Source organism: Takifugu rubripes, chromosome 9 (genome assembly GCF_901000725.2).
Source record: "Takifugu rubripes chromosome 9, fTakRub1.2, whole genome shotgun sequence".
Lineage (NCBI taxonomy): Eukaryota > Metazoa > Chordata > Actinopteri > Tetraodontiformes > Tetraodontidae > Takifugu > Takifugu rubripes.
Window position 1 is genome coordinate 9,994,008 of NC_042293.1, and position 24,027 is coordinate 10,018,034.

The window sequence follows — 24,027 nt, forward strand, 5'->3', positions numbered from 1 at the left end:
GTGTCATTCTAGCCTGACAAAGAGGGTGTTTTAGTATTTTCCCACATTTGTTTCTTCTCTGATGATGAAGCGTTCCGGTTTCCTCCACACAGCTGATCAAAATACAGTCTGGCCTGTCCCCACAACGTAAATGAAGCTGAAATTATTCTTATTCCCATGTACTTTAATCATGTTGCAGTGTCACCATCTGTCACCATCTCAACAATGTCACTATTAAGCGACTTTGTGACTATTTCACACTTTTCTAGGGTTTTAGCCAACCCCAAACTCTCAGACCCAAAACTAAATAAATGAATTCAAAGGGGACCGGAACCGTGTCGAGCTGCCAAAATTAAACCTTCTTTTGTCTGCTGGTATGTGTTGTAAGAGGAAAATGTGGGACCATAAAAGGTCACCCACCGTCTGATGTCTGTAAAATGTCGACAAAAAAAGCTCAACTGAAAATGTAGTTTCAGATGTCTTCTGAGAAGAGACCGAAAGCTAACACACTTTCAGGTTAATGCCTCTGTTAACATTCAAAAAGTGGGCCTTTTAAAAAAAAATAAAAAAATCAAGAAATAACTGCCAGGTAGACATTGGCGTTATCATGGTTTCTGGGCTTGAATATCCTCTGCAAAATAAAGTAAATAAAAAGGAACCATGTAGATGAGAATCAGGTCAGAAAGCTGACATTTACTCTGGAAAGAGCACATCAATCATGTTATATTCATATCCAAAAACATTATTCATGCTGCAGCAATAGAAATATTCAAAGTTCTGTCGAGATGTACGTTTTAAAGCTTGAAAACAGAAGAGTGTAACATTTTTCAATTTAAAAAAAAAATATTTTAGTTATTTTACTGATTAAATGAAATACTATATACATGGTTTTTTTTTTTTCTAGAAAATGAATTATAAATTCCACGTAATCCCATCACATGCCCAACAATAAATCATCAAGCAAGAAGTACCTTAAATAAAGGTTAGGATAATGATATAGATTAAGATTTGTTTAGTGGTCACTTTGGAAAATAATATTGGTTTCATTGCGTTCATTCGAGTCATGTCACGGATTTAGTCAATAGCACCGCCTAATGGTAGTTTGGTGTAACTGACCCCCACCGACAAGCTTGCTTGCGGAACAAACTACAATTCCCGTCATCACCCGGAACAGAGGCAGGCAGTCATGCGGATGGAAACAGCCGTGGGCATCCGCTGCACAGAACCAAAAAGAAGCTTCGGGGAACGATGCACGAAGCGAAGGATGGCAGTGACGCAAGCCCGTGCACGGTCTCACGGATCGTAGCCTCGCGATCTGTGGATGTGGCCGAGGTGGAGGCGGGGAAGGAGCAGGCCCCGAAACTGTGCGGGTACTTGACGAAGCTGTCCGGCAAGGGGCCTCTGAGGGGGTACAAGCCGAGGTGGTTCGTCTATGATCCCCGGAAATGTTACTTGTATTACTTCAAAACTCCCCAAGACGCTCTGCCGCTCGGCCACATCGAAATCGGGGATGCGTGTTTCAGCTACGACGTGGAGGCTGAAGAGGGTCAGTTCGAGATCCGCACGGCCGGGAAAGAGTTCCTCCTGAAGGTACAAACTTTTCCGCTCTGGTCGTGCCTTTGCTGCCATATGTCATTTCCAGACACACCCATTCTGCCATCACTCATTTATTATTATTATTATTTTTTTACGTTTTAAGACATATTCAACCTGACTGGAATTTTAAAAAAAATCCCGTTTTAGGGCCCTCGCAAAGGGAAAATCAAAACGCCATGTGAATCAGTTTTTGTAGGTCGTCCGAGATTTAGCGCATCCTAATCTTGATTAAATCAAAACGGACCATTGTTTACACGAAGAGAACATTTCCATGCTATCAGCTGATTGTCATGACTGTCTATGAGCATCTCATGTGATGGTCCTCACATGACGCTGACCTCAGCCCCAGGACAGGTTGATCATCGCTCCCTGGGGCAGAACTGTGCTTGGTTTTCAGCAGATGGTGAGAATAGTTCAAACGAAGCTGCAAGAGCTCCAGGCTGGAACTGAGACTGAAACCAGCCTCATCGCTCACTCACATGACGGATCTGAACAGTCCCTGCTAAAGTGCTCTGTTAGGTTATTCAAGGGAACAGATTCTTTGTGTATTGAGTGAATAATTATTAATTAGTAATAGAATGCACAGGTGACACATCACCAAATCAGTAACGCGTACAGAGAGGAAGATCTGCTCTCTGCTATGTTTTGGGTCACTTGTTTATGTGAACGTGAATCTTTTCTGGGAGTCTCTGGTTGCAAATAACGTCATCATAACAGGACGGCTGCACCCGTAGCTATTTTTACTGTCCCGAGGGCTTGTTTTTCTTGGTTATTTAACCCTACCAGTGGGAGCACTGATGGCCATAATGGGAAGCTCTAACCTTCATTTATGGCTCTCAGCACCAAGCAGCGTGTGAAGTCTTGGTGTGTAGACACGGACGCCATCCAGAAGCCTGTACTATGCTGTTTACCTGATCTTCGCTGAACGTGGAGGTCTTCAGAGGGGATAGGTGGAGGTGTTGCAGGTAACCTTGTGTGTTCCTGGTTCCAGGCCCCCAGCAGACAGGTGATGCACTACTGGCTGCAGCAGTTACAGCAGAAGCGCTGGGAGTACAGCAACACACGGGGTCAGAGAGACAGCTGGTCCTCCCCCACCCTGACTTACCCCCTCACCGGCCTCGTGGGCAAAGACAATGGTAGGCAGGTGCACACACAGATACCAGCTTTTACCATTTCTTGTTTTTATGCTGGGTTATTCAGCAGTATACAGCTTCCTGTCTTTATATAAGAATATGAATGCATTTATCTGTTTAAATCAGACCACTACTCTCACCCTGGGTCTTACTTTTATTTATTCAGATGTGTTATTCTTTGTATTTATCCCTTCATTAACCAGGTTTATCGCATTTACTTTAATTTTTTTTTCTTTCAGACATGCGAAATTCCAAAGCGTTATCAATTTGTATGGATTTAAAAAAAGGGAGAGGTTGAGTGTCTTTGTTTAAGAGATCCTGGTGACCTTTAACTGTGTTAAGATAAAATTCCAAAGCAGACTTGAGATGCAAAGCTGCTTCTTATAGACACAAACCTTCGGTGTGGCTTTGTCATTATAGAAAACTGCCCTATTGTCTCGTAGTTCCATGGTGCTAAAAATGGAATTGTGGGTAATATTGAATTTTCTCTGGCTCATTTTAGTCTGAGCAACAATGAAGCGTGACGTCAGTTAGCTAAACTCAACAGTCTTGTGTTATTGCCGTTTCAGGGTCGGACGCGTTTGTCTGCGATAAGCTGAGCAGCATGGAGATCGTCCGCAGCGACTTCGCCATGGAGACAGAAATGGACAGCGGGGGGATGTCGGGGACCCAGTCAGCTCGAGGCATCGCCGCCGCGTCAACAAACCCCCTGAACTCCCTCCGAAACATTGGCACAGAGCTCAGGTGAGGGGCTCCCGGTATTCTTCTGTGTGGTCATGGTTAAGAAAGGCGAGCTTGCCTCAGTGGCGTTGGAGAAACGGTGACTTGCTCGTTGCTTCACCATGCAGCCATCAGCAGTTCCCCTTCTGGGCCGCACAACACATCTATTCAGTGGTGTAACTTGTTGAAATGCTAAAAATGTCGCATGCTTTGGAATTTTTGCCTCGTACGGGATGTGGAAAGGGGTCAGTGGGGAAGGTGGACACATGAGAATCGCTTAAAAAACCCTTTTTGCTACTTTAATATTTCAGGTAGAGAGTTTATGTGGGTGGGTTTAACATGAGAAATCAATTCTTTGTGGCATTATGGAGACAAGGAAATGGAGGCAAGAATAGCTAGTTTTTGAGTGGATCTATATATAAATATGAGAGTAGCAAGAGCTAAAACCAACTGATGCTGCGTCAAAGAGTTTGGTGAAGGTGAAGTGATGTCAACTGCGAAAAACAGCTTTGATGTACTATCTCTCTCTCTTTCAGGAACTCCATGTCTTATCTGCGAGCGGGGAGAGGGGGTGAGAACAGGCGGAGTGTGTTTTACACCGGCAACAACAACGCAGAGGAGTGGGAGCTGGTGGATGCTCCACCCAAAGACTTCCCTGAGCAGAAGCCTCCTGACACACACAGGCGTACGTCCCCTCCCCGCTGGACATAGTTGAGCTCTGAGTGTCCTGTATTGCTACTCTGAGTAGAAGGATCGCATAAAAGTTGGGCAAATCTCTCGGTTTTCTTTCAGATTCCTTCGGGTCGGCCTTTACCTTCGACTTTGTGCGCAACCCATCGCGACCCAAGAGGCTCCTGGTCCGAGACATGATGGGCTCTTGGAAGCTGCGGAGTCCCGAGAGCTCACCGGTGGAGCCTAATGGCAGCAAAGCTTTGGACATGCGTTTCCAGGGGCAACAGGAGGAGCTTAGCCAAATGCAGGAAGAACGGGCCAAGCTCAGAGAGGAGCTCGCCGCGCAGAAGGTGCAGTTTTGTTCTGTGGGGGGGGAAAATGATGCAGACATAAATCTATTGCTTCCAGGCTGAGTAGCTCAACAGTTGGTAAAGTGGAGGATGACCTGAGTGTAATATAGACTTGTCAGCGCGTCTGTTTGCCTGTATGAACAACAGGCGAATTATGTAACTGTCTAAGTGTGTCGTCGCTCTCACAGTTGCTCTGTGTGATCTATTTAGTGGCATTTGTGTTGCTTCTGGTTAAAGTACAGAGGAAGTGTTAGTGTTTAAAGGACTCTTTTTTTTTCATTTCTGAAGAAATTACCCTGAGAATAAGTCGATTTAACCAAAATTTGTGTATCATTTGTGCAGTCTGGGCGTCTAGAGTTTGGAGAGGTTTCATAGCGTTTGGGCAAAGAAGTCTGTATTTATTATTTACACGTGTGAAGTCGAGCCACTTGGTGAATTATATCGCTACTCTTACAGGAGGGTTGTTTTCAGTTGGTGTGGTCACTTTTTGCACTTGAACAGGAAGAAGGCAATTGATGTGTCATGTTTGGCAAGAAAAAAAGGAAATGGCAATTCTCGCCGCAGCTGTGTCGCCTTTACACTTTACCGTCTCTTCTTCTTTAGAGCATCTGGAACGCTCACTGCACCAACCATATCCAGGAGATATTTAAGGCCTTTGTTCATGTTCACGTTTCCCCAGTAGATGGTTTCACTGCCGGTTTAGTAGAAATTCACTTAATTGGCCGGATAATGAGTCAGGTGACTTCCTCACACTGTTCTGTTAATAGTTTACAGTTTATGGTGCCCCGTTGTTTTACTTTGCTGACTTGAAAGGCCAAACAAAAACAGTATTTCATTAAAGACATTGTCTGGGTTTTTCCACTGTCAGATCAGAAGTTTCCACGGTGATAAGCTGTCGTGTGAAAATAAACTCTGGGTTATTTCATCGACAGGAGCTGGTGAGACTTCTTCAGCAGACCTTGAGAACGTCCCAATGCAATTGGCAGCCAGAGGCCCGTCCATCAGATTCAGCTGCGCCTGTGGACCAGGTTCAGGGCGCAGAAGCAGCGCAGGAAAAGGTCGGCAAGTTGGAGTCGCTGCTCCAGGAAAGAGACGTGCAGGTCCAGTCCCTGTGTGGCCACATGGAGCGCCTGACCTTGGAGAAGGACAGTCTGCAGCAAGAGCTGAAGAGCCTGAAAATCAAAGTGGGGGAGATCAACGACAAGCTCGGGATGCTGATGGAGACCATCGAGGCCAAGGATGAGGTCATCATAAAGCTGTCGCAGAGCTCTGAACAGGGCGCCAGTGTGAATGATGCTGGTTCAAACGTCCCCAACAAGGCCCAGCAGGAGGTGGACATCCTGAAGGTCCAGAACAACATCAGAGCCATACATGAGCGCCTTGAAACACTCTTGTTTGGCTGAACTGATCGGCTTTCTCATATTTCAGGATAGTCTCCAAGGCTACAAATCCCAAAACAAGTTCCTAAACAAGGAGATTCTGGAGCTGACAGAATTACGCAGAAATGCAGAGAATCGAGAGAAGGCTCTGGAGGCAAAGGTATTGTTTTTGGTGGATTCCCCTACCAGTAGAAACAGGAAGTATCCTTTGTTTAGAGGGAAGTCCATTCCCAAGAACCACGCTGAGAAACATTCCAACAATATGCTGTTGTCAGTCTTAACGATGTCAGTAATTGGCTTTTGTCTGTGCTGCAGTACACAGCGCTGGAGGCCAAGCTGTGTCAGGTGGAGTGTAAGTACCTGGTCCTCCTTCAGGAAGTGAAAAGCCCCGTGTGTTCGTCCTCAGAGCAGACTCAGGACCACGAGGTCATCTCCAGATTACTGGAGGACGCGCTGCAGGCAGAGACCTCTGACCATCAAGACCACCACATTTTCAAACCAAACACTGTCAGGTGAGACTCTCACGAAGAGACGATCTGTTCCCATATTTGCTGCTAATAGTGACGCGGAGATTCGTCTCAATAGGAATGCACCAATGACAAAGCCACATTCAGACAAGGTTGCTGTAATTTTTAGAACTGGCAAATGTCTCATTCTGCAATAAATGTAGACTTTAAACTCCTCCAGCAATCAACAGTGAAGAACAGATTGTCCCCCCCCCCCCCCTCAAAGCGCTGCCTAGGCACGAGAATAGTTTTGCTTTCATGTTCACTTTGCTGGAAACGTGTTTTGCCTACGTTTTATCCCCGAACGAGCTCGGACACGTCCTCTGGGACTGTTAGATAAGCCGCCTGCATGGTTAAAAACTGGAGGCCGACTCTCTTCTGCTTTGACTTCCTGTCAGCGAGTATGACCTGTACGGCTTCAAGACGGTCCCCGAAGAGGAGGAGGAAGAGGAGAAGCTGGTGGCAAAGGTGCGAGCGCTGGAGCTGAAGACGCTGTCCATGACCGACCAGGAAGTGTCCGTCGGGGTGAAGTGGGAGAACTACCTGGCCAGCACCCTGAACAGAGACCTGGTCCGATCCCCTGAGCTGAAAGCCCTGATCCGCTGTGGCGTGCCGCATGAGCACCGCTCCCGAGTCTGGCAGTGGTGCGTCTCCTTCCACGTCAAGAAGTTCAGGGACAACTTGGCACCTGACTATTACGAGACCCTGCTAAACGTGGCGCGGGACAAACCCAACCCGGCCTCCAAGCAGATCGAGCTGGACTTGCTGCGCACGTTGCCCAACAATAAGCACTATTCCTCCCCGAGTGCCGGCGGCATCCAGAAACTCCGGAACATCCTGATGGCGTTCTCCTGGAGGAATCCAGACATCGGATACTGCCAGGGACTAAACCGGTACGGGAACAGTGCAGGCGTGTGTCCCGTTGGTGTCTGTCTTGCTTCTTTGTCATCATTTGTATTGTGTGTAATCCCCTCAGGCTTGTAGCCGTCGCACTGCTGTATCTGGACCAGGAAGATGCCTTCTGGAGCCTCGTAGCCATTGTGGAGGTCTTCATGCCCAGAGATTATTACACCAAGACGCTACTTGGTTCACAGGTCAACACACAGTCACTCCAGCCGTTCACAAGTACCAACATTTAACACAAATACAACCCCCTTTTTTTTTTTCTTACACGTCTAATGTCAGCAGTTCTTCCCTGAGCTATGTTCACACCACAAACGGCTCATTTCAAGGCTTCTAAAACCCTGTTCAGGCTGCACCCTTTCTCTTCCTGCAGAGGTCAGATTTGGGTTTTGCCTCTCCTTCCTGCAGGTCGATCAGCGTGTGTTCAGGGACCTGATGAGCGAGAAGTTGCCTCGCCTCCACGCCCACTTCGAGCATTACAAGGTGGACTTTTCCCTCATCACCTTCAACTGGTTCCTGGTGGTGTTTGTGGACAGCGTCGTGAGCGACATCCTGTTCAAAATCTGGGATGCCTTCCTGTTTGAAGGCCCGAAGGTACCAAGCCCTCCGCGCTCCTCCCTGCCCGAACGCGCTTTGACGAGGAGATTTATTTAAATCTGACAGCAGTGATGTTCCAAGTGTCCTGGAACAAATTCAGCAGTTGATGTAATAACCTGTCATGACAGTTTCCCACTGTCACAATTCCTGAGCGTGAGCCTCTCTGAGCCGATTGTAGCCGGGGAGGGGAGCGTCTCTGCAGGAAGTCGAAGCTTAACGACAAGGAATTCTGATTATATTTCCTTTTTCTTATGGCAAAACCAAGTTTTACTCAAATGCTTGACCTCTTTGCTCATTTATCAGCAGTTAAATAAAGATCCCACTGTCATTTTGGGACAAAGAAATAAATATGGGTTAATGGGTGCTGTGGAGTTGCTCCTGGAGGCAGCAGAGCTGGCCGATCCCTCTCTAGTTCATCTGTGTACGATCAGTTTTGCTGCACTCATTCATATGTTTCTCATTATTCTGCACAGATCATATTCCGATTTGCCCTCTCACTTTTCAAGTACAAAGAGGAGGAGTTTTTGAAGCTGCAGGATTCCACAACCCTCTTTAAATATCTTAGATACTTCACACGCACAATCCTGGATTCTAGGTACAGAAACATGCTTTTTGCTGTAGACTGATTGGACAGTAGAATGCAGATCAAATGTTCACCACAAACCTTTTTTTCTTCTCCAGGAAGCTGATGAATATTGCCTTCGTGGACATGAACCCATTTCCCATGAGGCAGATCCAGAACCGGCGGGCCTTCCACCTGGAGAAAGTCCGTCTTGAGCTGACTGAGCTGGAGGCAATCAGACAGACGTTTCTCAGGGAGAGAGAGACCACTCAAGACAGACGGAGCTTCGTCAGCGACGACGAAGAGGATAACTGAGAACTCTGGGCAGAACTCTGGGGAGATCGTTGCCACTGAACCAAACAGCCATAAAGGGATTTTCTTTGGAGGAGTTCATGTCAAACAGTCAATATTGGAGTGAAATCTCACCAAAAGACCAAAACAGTCCAGCCTTATGGGCTGTCCATTAGTATTCCTGCCATATTTTATAGATTTTATTTGTTGTATGCTTGTATTCAAATTCCACTTCGAATCTAAACTTTTGAAGTCTGAATCAGTATTTTTGCCAACACCGCTGAGACCATTTTTAGTGGGTAAGTTTCTGCCTGTTGAAGAAATGATTGTATTTTTTTTTTTTACCATTCATCCGCAAATCTGCTATTCCGCTTTAATCACTCATGTTCAAATATAAAACCTGTGGAAAGTTTATAAATCCTCCCTTTGGGTGTACTTATAGGACATTTCAGCTTGTGCAGAGATTAATCTTCAAGCTTGTGCTCATGAACAACATGAAGAAGTAGTAGAAAACATTTTTTCATTCAAATAATAGCAGGCTCAGTTGTTGCTGGTTTTAGCATTTGGGTTCATATTGTTTGTTTTCAAGCAATCCCCCGTCTGACAAAACAATGCTGTAATTTCCATGGAATTTGTTGAGAATGTAACAGCAAATTGATCCTAGAAAGTTATTCTTTCAGGCAAAAGTCATTGTGGGACATTTATGAATATTCTAAGAGTTGTTTAATGTCCTTTTTTGGTTTTGTTTGGATTAATTTGACAGTACAGGAAAGATGCTGGAATTTTCTTGAGCTTCGACTGAAGAGTGGTGGTGCCAGTGCACTCATCGTCCACCAGGCGGCAGTGCAACACCACTAAAAACAACTTTCACGAACGTCAATGGAGACGTCACTATAAGCTTAATGCTGTTGCTAATGCCGTAATTCACAGAAAGGTGTATTTTGACCTACATGCAGATAGATTTATTTCTAAGGTATGACTTTATTGCATTTTAAGTATTATTCCTGTTTATGGTACTTGGAGATTGACTGAGTCTTTTTATTCCTGCGGTATGACTAGATTACATAGAAAATTCCACATGTTATAAACACAAAAAATGTGTTGTAATTGCGAGGTTTCATGCCCCTTTATCCTGTTTGCTGTTTACAGAAGGGACCATATTAACTTGTGAGATTGTTCTTTTCCACACGACCAAAAGTGACCAACAAGCAGGCGAGCTGTGCTTATTTTTATAGATGCAAATGCAATGATGATGAATCAGTTTTTCCTCCGTGATAGCAGGTCTTTCAGGAGTTGAAAATAACACTTTCTGTTGCAAAAGGATTCAAAGAGTGATTCCTGTTTTCATCAAAAGGCTCCTGCTCTGGTGGTTTGATTCCGATGAATAAGCTGCCTTAAACATTCTGCGTCCTTCGATTCTCCTGGAATCTGCAGCCCATTGCACTAGAACATCATCGGACTCTTCATTATTGTCCATTTCTGTCCTCTGTTCTTTTACATTAAAAAAAACATGTTTGTACTTCAACCTGTAAGAAATGCAATAAAAGAAGATTCGTGTCTCATCTTCCAGAAGATTCTGAAGTTCTTCATTCAGTAGTTTGCTCCAAACTGCCTTAATATTGGAGAAAATGCTGATATTTATTTACTTTCATGATCGTTTGTTGTCAACCTTGAATGCACATTAGGAAATATAAGATACCAGAGTCCCAGAAAATACATTTAGACATAATTCCCACGGTTTAAAGTAAGAAATAGGGCTGTTCCTCAAAGCAACCGCTCAGCTCGAGAGCAGACGCACCAGTCATCTTTCTCCTAACAGAGCCATCAGTGGGAGGGACTTGTGCTCACACAAAAGCCTGATGGTGCAGCAACAAGTGACAGAACACAGTGGAGAGTTCAGGTAGCAGCATGAGGAGACCACAGCGGCTGTAGGAGAAGTCGAACATCTGACTGAAGGTAGGACGGTCATATTCCTCTTAGTTTTAAGCTCATTTCTTGGTGTAAAAACAGTTGGCTGCTTGTGCTGCTGCCAGACTTGCTTCACCAGACTTGTAATGTTTCGAAACAGGAGCCAACGTCAGATATTCTGCCCCAATTACCCCTTTTCCTGCCTCAATCCGGCTCTAATCACTGCAAACACTTCAGACTGGCACAGTTCTTAATACAGTTCAATTTGGAATTTTTTCATTCTTCCCTCTCAGACCTGCAGTGGTTCTCTGAACAGGGAAGTCAAGTCCAAGTCTGAGGTGGAATGCTCTGCAGCAAGCTGAAACATGCAGTGAACATTTCCATCGCTCCAGAAAATCAATAGGGATACCTCTTTATATCAGCAGGGTCGGACTTGTGGAGGAAAGTCTTGAGCGTTGCACGTCGGGGGAGATAACCCATGTCGATGAAGAGGCCTGGAATGGCAACGTTCAAGCAGCAAAACGTGGAGGATTTCTACGAGATCGGGGAAGTGCTGGGGAGGTGAGTGTCATTCCAGGCGATTAAATCAAGTGTGGACAGGAGCAGCTCCAGAATTCCACTTTCCATCTGCTTTAACATGAGTCAGAGTGTGATTCAGCTCTTCTCCGGGCGGCCCTGAGCCCTGAGTGAAAGGCGCTCTCCAACAGCTGGCCGGTTAGTGCTCGGGTGGGTCGCAGCGTGTGAGCAGGTCGCCTGTGAAAGTGGCAGATAGGGTTTGAAAGCGGAACGCACTCTGCATGTTCTCCCAGCCCGAGCTGGTGGTGGTTTGCTTCCTGAAAGGTGGTTGTTCAGAGACGCTAGCCAGCGCACGCCGAGGAAACCTGGGAGGGGAAATAAGCTGAAGGAAGTTGGTTGGGCGGACTATGGATTTGAGGAAGCTGCAAATCATTTTTTACACAAAAGGGTTCAAGAGAAGCGCGTCTGAGCCCTTCGTTACAGGTCCACCTATGGCCGATGTCTGTCATTGACTGGTCGTTTCCTGCAGCTCCTTGGAGATTCACCGGCAGGATGAACCCGGACCCGGACAGACAGATGCATTTACACATCTGCAGGAAGGAGCTTTTTACCCGTTGATTTAATGCATCAGATATGAGTTCAGATGATGTTTCACTATTGTCAGCCTTGGATGGTTGTAACAGAGTTCTGGGCCATTGTTGACAGATTTACTCTCACATGTTGTGGTCTTTTCACAAGAGTTTATGGTAGAACAATGTGTTCGACGACTTTATGAAGATGTCAACTTGTTCTGTGACAGCTGCACCTGATTTACCGCCTGAGCGATGACGCTGATAATGGCATACAGTAGGATTTGTCCACAGCTGCCACCACCCCAACACACACACACGCACACAAACACACACATGTAATTACTTATTATTTTCCACTTTCTTTAATTTATCCTTATTTGAGCCAGCTAGTGCCCAACTGAAACTATGACATTAAGATAACCCCTTAAACCCCTAAATATGATGATACATTTGGAGTATTGTTAATTGGTTGACTGAAGTCCCCCATAGGAACCAACATGGGCTGAAAAACAAACACACACCCACACACACACACACATAGGATTGTTGCGACTCTAGTTTTAAAATACCACCAGGAGGTAAGGAAGAGATGGTGCACGGGTTATGAACTGTATGAAATCTGCCCATCAACACCAGATTCCTTCTTGTCCGTGTTTGGACGCAACACCCTAGACGTTTTATGATACAACACTGGCTGCCACATTCGGTGACACAGAGGCCATGGAAAACTTCAAGCTAATCTTTGTCTGTCATCATTAAGCAATGCCATTGTCTTTGCATTGCTAAACAAAAATAAAAGCCTTGTAAACTTCCTCCTGCTGCAGACTCTGACACAGCGGGTAAGAATTAAACACTCGCACACCATCTAAACTTGTGGTGTACGCCGGGTCAAATGCAATATAAGGGAAAGCATTCGCAACCAGAGGACATTCTCAAGGCTTCAGCATTCTGACGAAGACAAACCGGGACCTATTTCTCCACCAGGCTGTGCGGGAAGAACCTTTCTGTGTGGAGTTCCTGTCAGGCGCCGTCCTGAAAGCGTTCTTTTAAGGCTAACTGGCTCCTCGTACAGCAGATGCGTTGACGTGAAAAGAGCCGACAGTCGTGCAGCAGACAGGTGCTGCTTCCACCGAAGGGATTAACTGCACGCTTGATGTATCAGTAGCGGAGTAGAGCTGCAGAGGAGAACAAGAATGTGTAAAGTCAGCTCTGAGTAATAGACATTCCATCTGGTGTGGGTGAGAAAAATGTGTTTATCCAGTGAGGAAACTCCGCGGTGCCCCTTGGGACATTCCTGGGGTTTCTGTTCGGGCCGGAGTTCAAATGGCACCGCTTCAAAGCTGATGAGAACAAAGTGATTCCTGAACATATGAGGGCTTGAGCGTGATTTCATTAGCAGGTCGTTTCCGCACGTTTTGTTTTTGCAACTTTAAAAAAACATATATGTTCACTCTTTTTTGCTTGTCTTCGTGGGATGAGTCATTTGGTTTAGCGGAGCTTGTAGAAGGGCGGCGAGCGCTCATGAACCTGCATGTCTCTGTCACATCACCCTGGAGGTTATACGGTATGGCTGAAAAATGTGTTTAAATATTGGGCCGGCGCCACTTGTCCAAGCACTCGTCATACTTGTCCAACCTTGCCTGTGGCTAATGACCTTCAGCTGTTGGATGTAGAAGGTCTGCAGGGAGATGGTACTTTCAGGCTCGGCTTAGAGCTAAGACAGCCGGCACGTCTGGCCCGTTGGAGAATACCACCCCCAAACATCAATAATCTCTCCGCACTTCATAACCAGAGAACTTACCCGGACCTGTAAGTTGTCCACTCTCACTTTTGAGCCACAACTGTCAAACGAGGACACTTTGCGTCTTCCACGGGACGATTCCTGCTCTTGGGATCCACGAGGCTTGTTCTGTCAAGTGTCCCCCTACCTGAGCTCACGACTGATTGCTTTCTTTAATACCAGGATGTCTTCTGAATAGAATAGACAATATTTGGGATTTGGTGCTTCCTGCCCCGCTCCCACATCTCACCCGTCTTGTTTTTAATTGTGGATTGACTCTTGACATTAACCCCTGCAACCTTCTGCAGAGGTCAGAGATTCTGTTATTTTTCTCTGTGTGAGGTATTAAATCACCTCATTCCTTTTGATTAGAAACACATGCAGAGGAACCCAAAAAAGCGAGTTTGAGGCTTAACACATTATTATTCTTTCAGCCCATCGCCTAATTTTGCGAGTCCTCCGACCACTTTGGTCCTCGCCGCCACTAAAGGTCAGACCTCAGAGGAACATGCGCCTCCGGATCAGTTGCACTGTTGTTTTGCTCGAGCCACCAAAGGTCTCAGCTGAGCCATGTGTGCAGCAGAGCTGTAACAGGTTTGTTGAGTTGTGGAAAAAGGGGATAGGGTGTGTCCCAACAGTTCCGTGTCAACACGGTGAAAGACACGGTCGCTCCGTTTAAAGCCTGACGGGCTTTTTATGGTGTTAAACTGTTGTGTTTAACACCATTACTGCTGCTGTGCAGCAGCTCCTCTCAGCGGCCTTCCCCATGTCACGCTCCTCTGGACCCAGCGGGCCTTTTCCTCCTCCAGGGGAGGGGCGGACCGATGGAGAACGGGCCAGGCTATTCTTGGACAACCAGACAGTGTGATGATAGCAGATGCAGATTGTCCAGCCTCTCACAGCCACCCCGGGATCTCTGTGTGGACACTTATGTCCAAAACATGTCAAAAGGCTGCCAATTATTATCAGCGTCCTCTCAGTGCGCTCTTTCGGAATGTCTAAAAATACACGCCGAGGAATCTGTGTTATAAAATCAGGGGTTTAACGACTGAACGTCGCCGTTCTTTCTTGTTCCGTTTAGTTGCTCAAAAGTGTCATTCCTGACTGGCGAGTGGCTAAAGTGACTGGGAGGCTCGTTTCGGTGTCAGAATGCACAGGTCAGACGGGTCGGAGCGCAGCGTGCATGTCCGGCTGAGTCATGGCTGATGTTACAACTGGGCCCCAACACTTCCGTGGTTCCATCCATGGTTTCAGTGACTGAAGCAGAAACCTTTGCGTCGGTACACTGGATGTATGAAATCCTTATATTGTGTCAGAGTAGCTCAAACAATTATGAACTCGGGGTGCAGAAACAATAGAATATTGAGAATATCCCTCCGAGAGCTGCAACTCTCAGGTTTTAGCTTTTTTTTTTCATCAGGCTCCATTCTGAGGATTGCCAGAAATTTGGCGGGGCTCCTTGAGTGGGAGGACAGCTGTCCTGTCCTCACTCCCGTCCTATTGGATTGTGCTCTGGCTGGGAAATGGGAAATTATGAACTACGCCTCAATATCTCAAATGCTTTTGACAAAGGGTTTCCTCCCACGATACGTGTCTTTGCTCCATCCTGTTTGTAACTATTCGGAATCACCCTCTGTCTTAAGAAATGATACTTAAGGTGGTGAAATATTTCCCTGTCACAACTTGCCGGATTTGATTCATTTCCCACAGTGAACGTGCTCCACTTCCATACTGACCTGAACCCGTGTCTCCTCCATTTGTGTCCACAGCGGCCAGTTTGCGATCGTCAAACGCTGCAAGGACAAGATCGTGGGCATCGAATACGCCGCCAAGTTCATCAAGAAGCGGCAGAGCCGGGCCAGCCGACGCGGCGTGAAAAGAGAGGAGATCGAGCGGGAGGTGGACATCCTGCAGCAGATCCAGCACCCCAACATCGTGGCCCTGCACGACGTGTTCGAAAACCGAACCGATGTCATTCTCATCCTGGAGCTGTGAGTCGCAGGAGGATTTGAAAATATGCGATGACACCAGACACAGTTAAATGTCGACCAGAATCAATACTGCTGTCCTTGTTTTGATCTGTGAGCTCATTCCGCTGCACGCAGACTGTTTGTTGAACCTGTGTTTGCTGAAATTCGTGTGCCAGAATCCTGTGTGCCAAAGACTCGGACACTGTCAATAAGGCCTGTGACTGAAAGGGGCCCTCGGGGGGACCCTGACTGGGTTCAGCGAGTGCCTGGGAACACGAAAGAAACAATTAGGACTAAATGCGAGCGGGGTTTAATCAAAGCAGGGGCTAACTGGCTAAAAGTGTCCCTGTTAGGCAGGAAGACACCGCCTGTGTCATCCTGTCTTTTCTGTTCTGTATCTGAATTAAGAACATTACGTCTGTTCACGCCAGCTGGTCAAATGACGTTTATTAGAATTTCCCCGCATATTTTGAGGAGTTCATTTTCGAGCGGTCGGCCACAGAGGGAGGCGTGAGATTTTTCTAAGGCAACCAGAAACACAGTTTATTGCAGGTCATTTTCAGTAGAGCTCATACAGACGAACTGAGCTGCTCTAAAACTGCTAAACTGAATTGACGCCAGAATTATAAGGGCAATTCTGCAGGTTTATAATATTAAGGTCTCTTCTGGTGGGATAAATGCTGGTTTTAGGGACGGTAGTGAAACTTTTCTTGCAAGATACCAATGAAGTTGTGCAGCTATTGTCACTAAATTAGTGAAGTCTTTAGTCAGCAAAGGACACAGAGATCTCATTTAAAAAATATGCTTTTTTAAAGGCAGGATTATATAAAAAGGATATAGATATGATCTTTTTCACCAATTTCAAGATGATAAATGATATAATTCAACTATCAGAAATCTTAGAAAGTATGGAGCTGAAAAAGTGGTTATTTTTGAAAGGAAACCATGAGGCAAAATCTAGAGTTGCAACCTCTGTGTGTGTGTGTGTGTGTGTGTGTGTGTGTGTGTGTGTGTGTGCGTGTGTTTTGCAGGGTGTCTGGTGGAGAACTCTTTGATTTCCTGGCGCAGAAGGAGTCTCTCAGTGAAGAAGAGGCCACTCAGTTTATTAAACAGATCCTGGACGGGGTCGAGTACCTTCACTCCAAGAGGATCATACATTTTGATCTAAAGGTACAAAGTGCTGCGACTCGTGCATCAAACTGAGTAAAGGATCTCACGTCTGTCCTCAGTCAAATTCATACCGCATGTTTAGCTATCTCACATCCTTCCTGTTTTTGTGGCTAAGTCCTCCCCCCAAGACAGACACCATGAGGTTATCTTTCCACTTTGAGAGAGCAGCACATCACACTTGACGGCTGCTGTCTCTACAAATGTGGAGCCTCTTAACTCGTCTTGCTTTTGCTTTGTTTTGTTTGAAACCAAATCCATCCAGTTTGGGTACATTTATTATCTTGGTTGCGTAGGTGAAGTAGACATTTTTAAAAAAAAAACCCCGACAGAGGTATGAATCTTAGATAACTGGAAACAAAAATAATACTTTAGTGTATTTTTTTTAACCTTTGCTGAAGAGGGTGTGTTTTCACTGGCGTGGGATCTGTCTCTTATCTCAAAAAGTTCTGGACAGATTCTTATGAAAATTAGCGAGCAGATGGTTGTACGTCAGAGGATTTGATTGATGCTCCTTCAGGAATCTGGAAGCACTCCTTTTTGTGATCAGATGTGCACTTTTTGACTTTTTGACTGATCAACGCAGTCTTGCGAAATCCAGAATTCTTTCTTTAGGTAAATCTTATATTCGCTGATGAATTCATACTCTATACTAACACGTAGGACTTCTTTCTGACTCTAACTCCTGCCATTTCCCTTTGATGCTTGCACAAAAGGCGGCTTTAGCGGCGTTCACAGGTAACACGCCCTTGCTCATCGCCCCCATTGTTGGTGTCAGCAGAGGTGTTGTGACAGATCCGTTTCCTCCGTCTCCTTCTCTAGCCTGAAAACATCATGCTCCTGGACAGGAACGTCCCCCTGCCCCACATCAAACTCATAGACTTTGGCCTGGCGCACAAAATCGAGGCTGGCGTTGAATTCAAAAATATCTTCGGGACCCCTGAATTCGTGGGTAAGTGTCTGATAATAATTGGAGGAAGGTGGCATTGGGGTGTGTGACGAAGTCGTGCGTGTGTGGTCTATTTTCAGCTCCGGAGATAGTCAACTATGAGCCACTGGGCTTGGAGGCAGACATGTGGTAAGAGCTTTTAATTGCCTCTGACTCTTCTGCCTCTGCAGCACGTTGGTCTGGATTAACCATGTGACCTTTTTCTTCTCCACAGGAGCATCGGGGTCATCACGTATATCCTGTAAGTCGTCCGACCTTTTAACTGAGTTAACTCTGAGTTTCTGCAGAGAGGTTGTCAGACGTGAGGGTGAGGTTGTTACGTGTTGTTCTTGCAGTCTGAGCGGAGCCTCACCGTTCCTCGGCGAGTCCAAACAGGAAACTCTTGGGAACGTCTCGGCCATGAACTACAACTTCGACGAGGAGTTCTTCAGTAACACAAGCGAGTTGGCCAAGAGTTTCATCAGCCAGCTCCTGGAGAAGGACAGGAGGTGAAAACTTTGCCTGTATTTTGGATTAGTTGTTCATGGTACTTCTTCCTGGAGAGACGTGCAACAGTTTCTTTTCTGCTCGCTGTTCTTTGCATGTGTTTCCATTTAATTCCGCCTCCATTCCTGTGAACGTTGTCCTGGTTGCGAGTGTATTCCGCAGAGATTCACACTGAAACGCGTGAAAGTTTCACCCCGTTTTGTGTTTATTCAGCTGTGCTTTCTCTTTGATCCCCACAGAAAACGAATGAGCATTCAGGAGGCCCTCAACCATCCCTGGATTAAGGTATGATCGGTGCCAATTACAGCATGTTTGTTTCCCTCTTTTCACATGTCGGATCCCACCCAGAATCCACGTAACCATTCATGTCAAAGGTAACGGTTTTACTGGAGGGAAATCATTCATCCAATGGTGCCAAAATCACCCACTAACTCGCCTGAGGAACGATCTGGTTAGCTGGAACGTCCCCTGTCGCAGTTACAGTATAGCGTGTTTATAAAAGCACCACACCCGTCTCACTGGGAGTGTCACGCCTGAACAGTTTACAGTCTGAAAATTCCTTTTTTATCGCGAAAATCTGCTCTTGCTGAAGATATTGACTCCAACATTTAACGGTGCAGGTGAAAGGTGACTCAGTGCTGTTACCCCTCATAAATCAGGGGGAAGGGGATGAGAAGGGGAGTCAAATGAGAAGGTGATTATTGAGAGCTTGAGACCAGTAGGGGTCCCGCAGTCATAGACCCCGGACAGATCCCTGCCTTACAGACCATGACCAGACTCCACGCAGACCAACCCTCATCAGTCGGCTCCTCTGAGCACATTTCCTCATTTCTGCTTTATTTCTTGCCACTTGTGGACTAATCTAAGACGGGTCAATCAAGACGGGTCGAATCAAATTTCTATTAAGAAAGTCAAAACTAAACTGGCCATTTTCACTGGAGTAAACATTCAGCATATATTCATGAGCAATGTGGAGAGGTTCCGTTCCAAGGCCATCAGATTTCCTTTTGCAGGCTTGTGCATGTGTGTGTTATTGTGATGCGGACGCTTCATCCTGTTTGGAATAGAGCATGAGGCCAGGAAACATAACACACTCCGCTGGAATGTCCTTTGTTTTTGGTGCTCTTACCTGCTATGGCTTCCAGGGTCACGCACTAATCCTACAGCACCACATGTGTCGGAGGTTTCGCCTCCGTGTGTGTTTGCAAAGGTGCAACAACGAGACCTCTCACTCAGTTTGTGTGTCCCTCCACCCTTCTGTCTGAAGTCCCGCGGGCCCGTTGAAGAGAATAGTGCCCCCGCTGATGCAGAGAAGAAAGGGGAGCCGCTGAAGACCAAGCGCCTGAAGGAGTACACCATTCAGTCCCTCTCCAGCATGCCTCAGAACAACACGTACGCCAACTTTGAGCTCTTTGCTCACGTGGTGGAGGATGTCAGCCTGTTGGAGGTGGGAATCTCCGAAGTGGCAGAAGCCCATCGCACTCTGCAGGGTGATATGGAAGCCCTGGTGTCCATCTACACTGGCAAAGAGGCCTGGTACAAGGAGGAGAGCGAGAGCGCCCGGAAGCATCTGTCACAGGTCCGCTATGAGTTTCGTAAAGTAGAGGCCCAGAGGAGGCAGCTCCAGGAGGACCTGCAGGACGTAGACGCTGGCCTGGGCAGCATCAGCGGCGCGTACAGCCAGAGGCAGCGTCAGCTGGACTCTCTCAGGCAGGAGCTGAACTCAGAGCTGCAGTGGCTGCAGGAGGTGATGAGCTCTCTGCACCCAGAGAGAAGCGGCGCCGTCCTTGGCGGCGGCCTGAATACGGACGTGAAGCAGGCACTGGCGGAGCTACTGCGTCACTCCTGCAGAAGGGAACTACGTCCTGAAGCAAAGCAGAAGCTCACAGAATCAGGCTAACAGACCGGCTGACAAGCGGCCTTCCAGGCTTCTCGAATTCAACAAGATTTTTTTTCTTTATTGGTCTGAATTCATATTATTCTAATTAAGCAAAAGGAAAACAAATGCACAGAAGATGGGCGAATGGCTCGACGGGTTAATTTATTAGATCCCACATTTATTTATGATGGTGGTTAGCTTAGCTAGGCACAAAGAAGAGAAATGGAAGGAAAGCTAGAAAAAAATCGACCTGCACTTTTAAATCATGTTAAATTGTGGGGGGGGGGGGGTTGTTGTTTTTTACAAGCTGCATGAAAGATTTTGTTTTATTTTATTTTCATCGATGACGTATTAGCTTTTGTTGGCTTCAGAAAGCAAATTCCCATAAACGTTGAGTTATTTCTTTCAGAAGAATAATTATGATTCAATTATAGGATCATTTTCAGACTGAAGTAACATTAATAGACTCATTTTTGAAATACATTTATTTGCACACTGTTCCTGCCTGCTAAAGTCCCTATGATGTTATTTTCTGGCACCCAGTAAATGTTGGTGTTTGTACTGTATAAGAAGAGAAAAAACCTTCACCATTTTATTGATTTATTCCTCCATTCCACTCTATTTTTATATGCCTTACAACAAAGTGAATTTATTTATTTATGCCTCTTTAAACATTTTCTTTCGTGGGCATCTTCTATCAGCCAACAAACACATTTAAAAAAAAAAAATCAAATAAAATCACCTGCTTAAATCTGCTCATGTCACTTTTATATCAGGTTTTAACATTCATCCATACAAACAAATACATGTTTATCTGCATTTTGACTGTTTCCACCAGCTAAACACTGAAATAAACGCTAATTTCCCATCGTGTCTGCTGCTTATAGCTTATTTCTGACCTGGTTTGAATATTTCACCTTAATACGACAGATCGTTGCTCTGCTGTCTCTTCCCTCGTGTGTCTGCAGCCTCTGAATCCCAGACAAGCCATGGTCAAGAGGCTGTCGGTGGTCAACCTGGAGAACTTTAGGAGGCAGTACGCCAGACGCAGGTGGAAGGTAAAGCGCGGGAGGGCCTTTTGCCGCTCTTCTTTAAAATTTGCAGGGGCTCATTTCTTTCTCTTGTTTTTCTTGTGACCAACAGCTCTCATTCAGAATTGTCGCTCTGTGCAACCATCTGACACGGATCATGAAGAAGGGACACAAGCTCCCTCAGAGTGAGGTAAGAGTTGTTTCAATCTGGATTATCAACTATAGATTTGCTGCGTGTTGTGTGTGCAGAAAGAATGGAATGAGCTTATGAAGGACTGAAACGACCGGCTTGTCCTAATAAAATCTGCTCAAAGGTCGCAGACTGGTCACAAATTAACTATTTATAGGTGGTCTGTTTATTCTCCACCACATGTTGCACCTCCTAACGTTAGCAAATTCCCTTTTTATCTCAAAAGAAATCCATCTAATTTCCCCCACATTAACCACCAAAATGCGTTGGTTATTTCAGAGGGACTGTGAAAGCGACCAAGAAGAAGAGACTCTGAGGAGGCCGAGGACCAGGAAGAGAAGCAGCACTTCCTGAGAGCCAACAAGTGTGTCAACAAAGCTGCGGTTGCACAAAGTGACTCGGCACTTCCCCCCCCACACACACCAGCCAGAAATCCTATGTACCTTTAAATGCCTGCTGTTAAGGCTGCATGCTCAGTTGGTCACTGGGAAGCAGCAGAACATTTCTAAAATGAAGTTGTGTGATTTTTCTCACGTGAGGAAACGGAACCTGGACTGTCTCTGACAGGAAGTGAACTGTGGATAAACACAGGACTGTTCTCTGTAGGCAGCTGGTATCTACAGTCTTAAACACAACTCTTGGTAATTCTCTTTAACACCTGAAACCTATTTTTAACTGTCCAGGCTGCGGTTTTGTTCATAACCAAATGTTTACATGCTGTTCTCCATTCTGTAGAACATTGGTGTGAATGTTATTGTTACCTAAAATAAAATATTGAAATACTGTTTTCCTCACAGGATGTAACCTCACAGGAAATGCATTTGAATGTAGTCGTGTCAACATAAATCTGAGAAATAACATGGAGGAGAGAACCTGCAATTGTTTACTATGCAAGGTAACATAAGTGAGAACAAGGATTCCATCTGTCCCCACACATGGACACCACCTCATACTAAACTTACACTAATTTGGACAGAAAAATACAAAAAAAAATTTTGATGCTAGATGCAGTTGAAATCCTTACGCAACTAAAAAATAAAGATCTCCGTAATGTTATAGACTAAAAACTGACAGTTATTTCAGTAAAACTCACAATCTTGTCCATTAAAATGTACTTTAGTCTCATATCTCACATATCGGGAAAAGGGTCAGCTCATCCAAACATGTTTGCTTTGGTTTGCACAAGATGCGAAAAAGAACCCGATCAGTCAACTTAAACTGTTTTAACATCAAACAATTGACTTAATGGAGCCACAGGCTGGCATTCATCTGGTGGTAACTGGAGTTGCCATGGTGATGCAGTGGAATGTGTGCTTTTACTGATGCGTGATCGTCCAGTATTTATCAGAGTCTCTTTGTTGTTTTGGACAGTGCAGACTCCTAAAGTAATTATTGTGCATGCAGCTCTGGCCAGCGTCCTTCCACCAAACGCGCGACGGCTGCACCCACACAGACCCTGATGTGGGCGCTGCAAAACCATTTATTCCTGCAAATGACCCAGAGCTGCATGCTTCCTGTATTTATCACACATTCAACTGTAACTGTTTATTTCTGTGTGTGCACAGATAAAGACTAATATAAATAATTTTTGCAGACTGTAAAAGTGAAAGATCGCAGAGCTGCTTGTCTTTCTGTGAAATATTGGTGTATTTATCATGCAGATGTATATTTTGTCTTATTTGAGCATATCTGAGGTCAAGAAAAGAGCTTTTTTGCTTCTTAATCTCGTTCAGAGCTGTAAACTGAGGTTTTGTTCAATAAAAGCGATGAAGAACACAGTCGCCTTGGCTGTCGGTTGTGTAAAGTCAGTAAAAATGAGAGCGCCTCCTTAGATGTGGAGCGGACGGCCTGACATGTAAGTTATCTATGAACGTGTTCATTGTGGCCCTGCGTTTCCCACAGATTCAGCCTCTCATTAGTAATGACCTGCGACCTGAGCTCAATCACGTTCTGGCAGGGACACAATGTGGGCCAGGTCCACGCAGACGGTAGGAGAGCAGCCGACAAGTGGGTCAGTCTTAGACCCGTTAGCACGTTTGAGAACCTGAGTTTTTTCCAGACACATGTAAACAACGGAGGTTTGGTTCATGGATGCGTTCATCGGGCTGTAGAACCAGGATATGTGCAGCTCCTCATGTGAGTCTGGTCCTGGTTCTGGGGACACAGAACTGATCTGACCCAGTGACTTCGTACAGCAGCCGAAGGTCAGCCGTGTATTTTAGCTCTAATCCACTCAGGGCTCCACGAACCAGCATCAGTATTTTAAAGTCAGCTCCCTGACAGACAGGAAGCGCGTGCTGAGCGTTCCAGTGAGAACAGCAGCAGCTTTTAGCCAAAGGCACTGGAACGAACGTGCAACTTTATTAACAAAGTTACTCGAGGTTGATCGGTAGCCTACTTAAACTGACATTTTAACCTTTGGAAGGTCGGTGAATTAAAACTCTTTTCATTCTATCTGGATGTTCTCATAATAAAAGGGGAGAGAAAACTGCAGAGATTATCAAAACTACAATAAGTGAGTCCTATAGATGATCTCATGTACGGGGGTCCTCGGATGTCCTTATTAAAGCATGCACATGCAGGGATTCTGCAGCACAAATGACAAACCTGTGAGTTACTGGCACAAGATGAGATAATCTATCTCCAGGCGGGTGACTGTAAATATTTCAGCCATGTCTCAATGAAACGTAAGCCCCTGCCACTTTGTAGCTTTGTCATTGGCCGAGAGTGAAGGGAGAGTGCCCGCCGGGAAGTTATGACGGTCTGATCTGAAGCTTCTCGTGTGTCACAGCCACAGCTGGTGCGCTGGGATCAGCTCTGCGGTCGACCAGCGACATGGTCATGGGATCATGAGATTCCTGCGCACCAGTGGAGGGATGATGAAAAAGGGG

General features: G+C 45.8%; 2 protein-coding genes across 5 annotated transcripts; both read left to right on the forward strand.

Annotated features, from left to right (window-relative positions):
- Positions 1–1,131: 1,131 nt before the first annotated feature.
- tbc1d2b (TBC1 domain family, member 2B) lies at positions 1,132–10,260 on the forward strand. 2 transcript variants are annotated; one of them, XM_029841180.1, is made up of 13 exons: positions 1,132–1,569; positions 2,567–2,711; positions 3,278–3,452; positions 3,965–4,113; positions 4,221–4,450; positions 5,383–5,796; positions 5,879–6,030; positions 6,120–6,341; positions 6,734–7,228; positions 7,312–7,429; positions 7,647–7,832; positions 8,309–8,430; positions 8,517–10,260. In XM_029841180.1, the coding sequence occupies exons 1-13, from the start codon at positions 1,228–1,230 to the stop codon at positions 8,710–8,712; spliced, it is 2,946 nt and encodes a 981-aa protein (XP_029697040.1). In that variant the 5' UTR covers positions 1,132–1,227; the 3' UTR covers positions 8,713–10,260. The 2 variants fall into 2 exon arrangements, with proteins under 2 accessions (XP_029697040.1, XP_011605682.2); XM_011607380.2 differs by having other exon boundaries at positions 1,133–1,569; positions 5,879–5,989; positions 6,145–6,341.
- Positions 10,261–10,501: 241 nt separating this feature from the next.
- dapk2b (death-associated protein kinase 2b) lies at positions 10,502–22,203 on the forward strand. 3 transcript variants are annotated; one of them, XM_029841184.1, is made up of 12 exons: positions 10,504–10,644; positions 11,022–11,157; positions 15,234–15,455; positions 16,466–16,604; positions 17,424–17,553; positions 17,631–17,679; positions 17,765–17,791; positions 17,886–18,038; positions 18,276–18,321; positions 20,884–20,973; positions 21,059–21,136; positions 21,416–22,203. In XM_029841184.1, the coding sequence occupies exons 2-12, from the start codon at positions 11,075–11,077 to the stop codon at positions 21,488–21,490; spliced, it is 1,092 nt and encodes a 363-aa protein (XP_029697044.1). In that variant the 5' UTR covers positions 10,504–10,644; positions 11,022–11,074; the 3' UTR covers positions 21,491–22,203. The 3 variants fall into 3 exon arrangements, with proteins under 3 accessions (XP_029697043.1, XP_029697042.1, XP_029697044.1); XM_029841183.1 differs by lacking the exons at positions 20,884–20,973; positions 21,059–21,136; positions 21,416–22,203 and adding an exon at positions 19,304–20,877 and having other exon boundaries at positions 10,502–10,644; positions 11,019–11,157; XM_029841182.1 differs by lacking the exons at positions 20,884–20,973; positions 21,059–21,136; positions 21,416–22,203 and adding an exon at positions 19,304–20,877 and having other exon boundaries at positions 10,503–10,644.
- Positions 22,204–24,027: the final 1,824 nt, after the last annotated feature.

Bases quoted from the DNA above. Each gene is read 5' to 3' on its own strand.
- tbc1d2b (XM_029841180.1), top strand. From the start codon at position 1,228: ATGCACGAAGCGAAGGATGGCAGTGACGCAAGCCCGTGCACGGTCTCA. The intron at 3,453-3,964 runs GTGAGGGGCTCC...TCTCTCTTTCAG, and splicing joins AACATTGGCACAGAGCTCAG to GAACTCCATGTCTTATCTGC. The intron at 4,114-4,220 runs GTACGTCCCCTC...GTTTTCTTTCAG, and splicing joins GCCTCCTGACACACACAGGC to ATTCCTTCGGGTCGGCCTTT.
- dapk2b (XM_029841183.1), top strand. From the start codon at position 11,075: ATGTCGATGAAGAGGCCTGGAATGGCAACGTTCAAGCAGCAAAACGTG. The intron at 17,792-17,885 runs GTAAGTCGTCCG...TTGTTCTTGCAG, and splicing joins GGGGTCATCACGTATATCCT to TCTGAGCGGAGCCTCACCGT. The intron at 18,322-19,303 runs GTATGATCGGTG...TTCTGTCTGAAG, and splicing joins TCAACCATCCCTGGATTAAG to TCCCGCGGGCCCGTTGAAGA.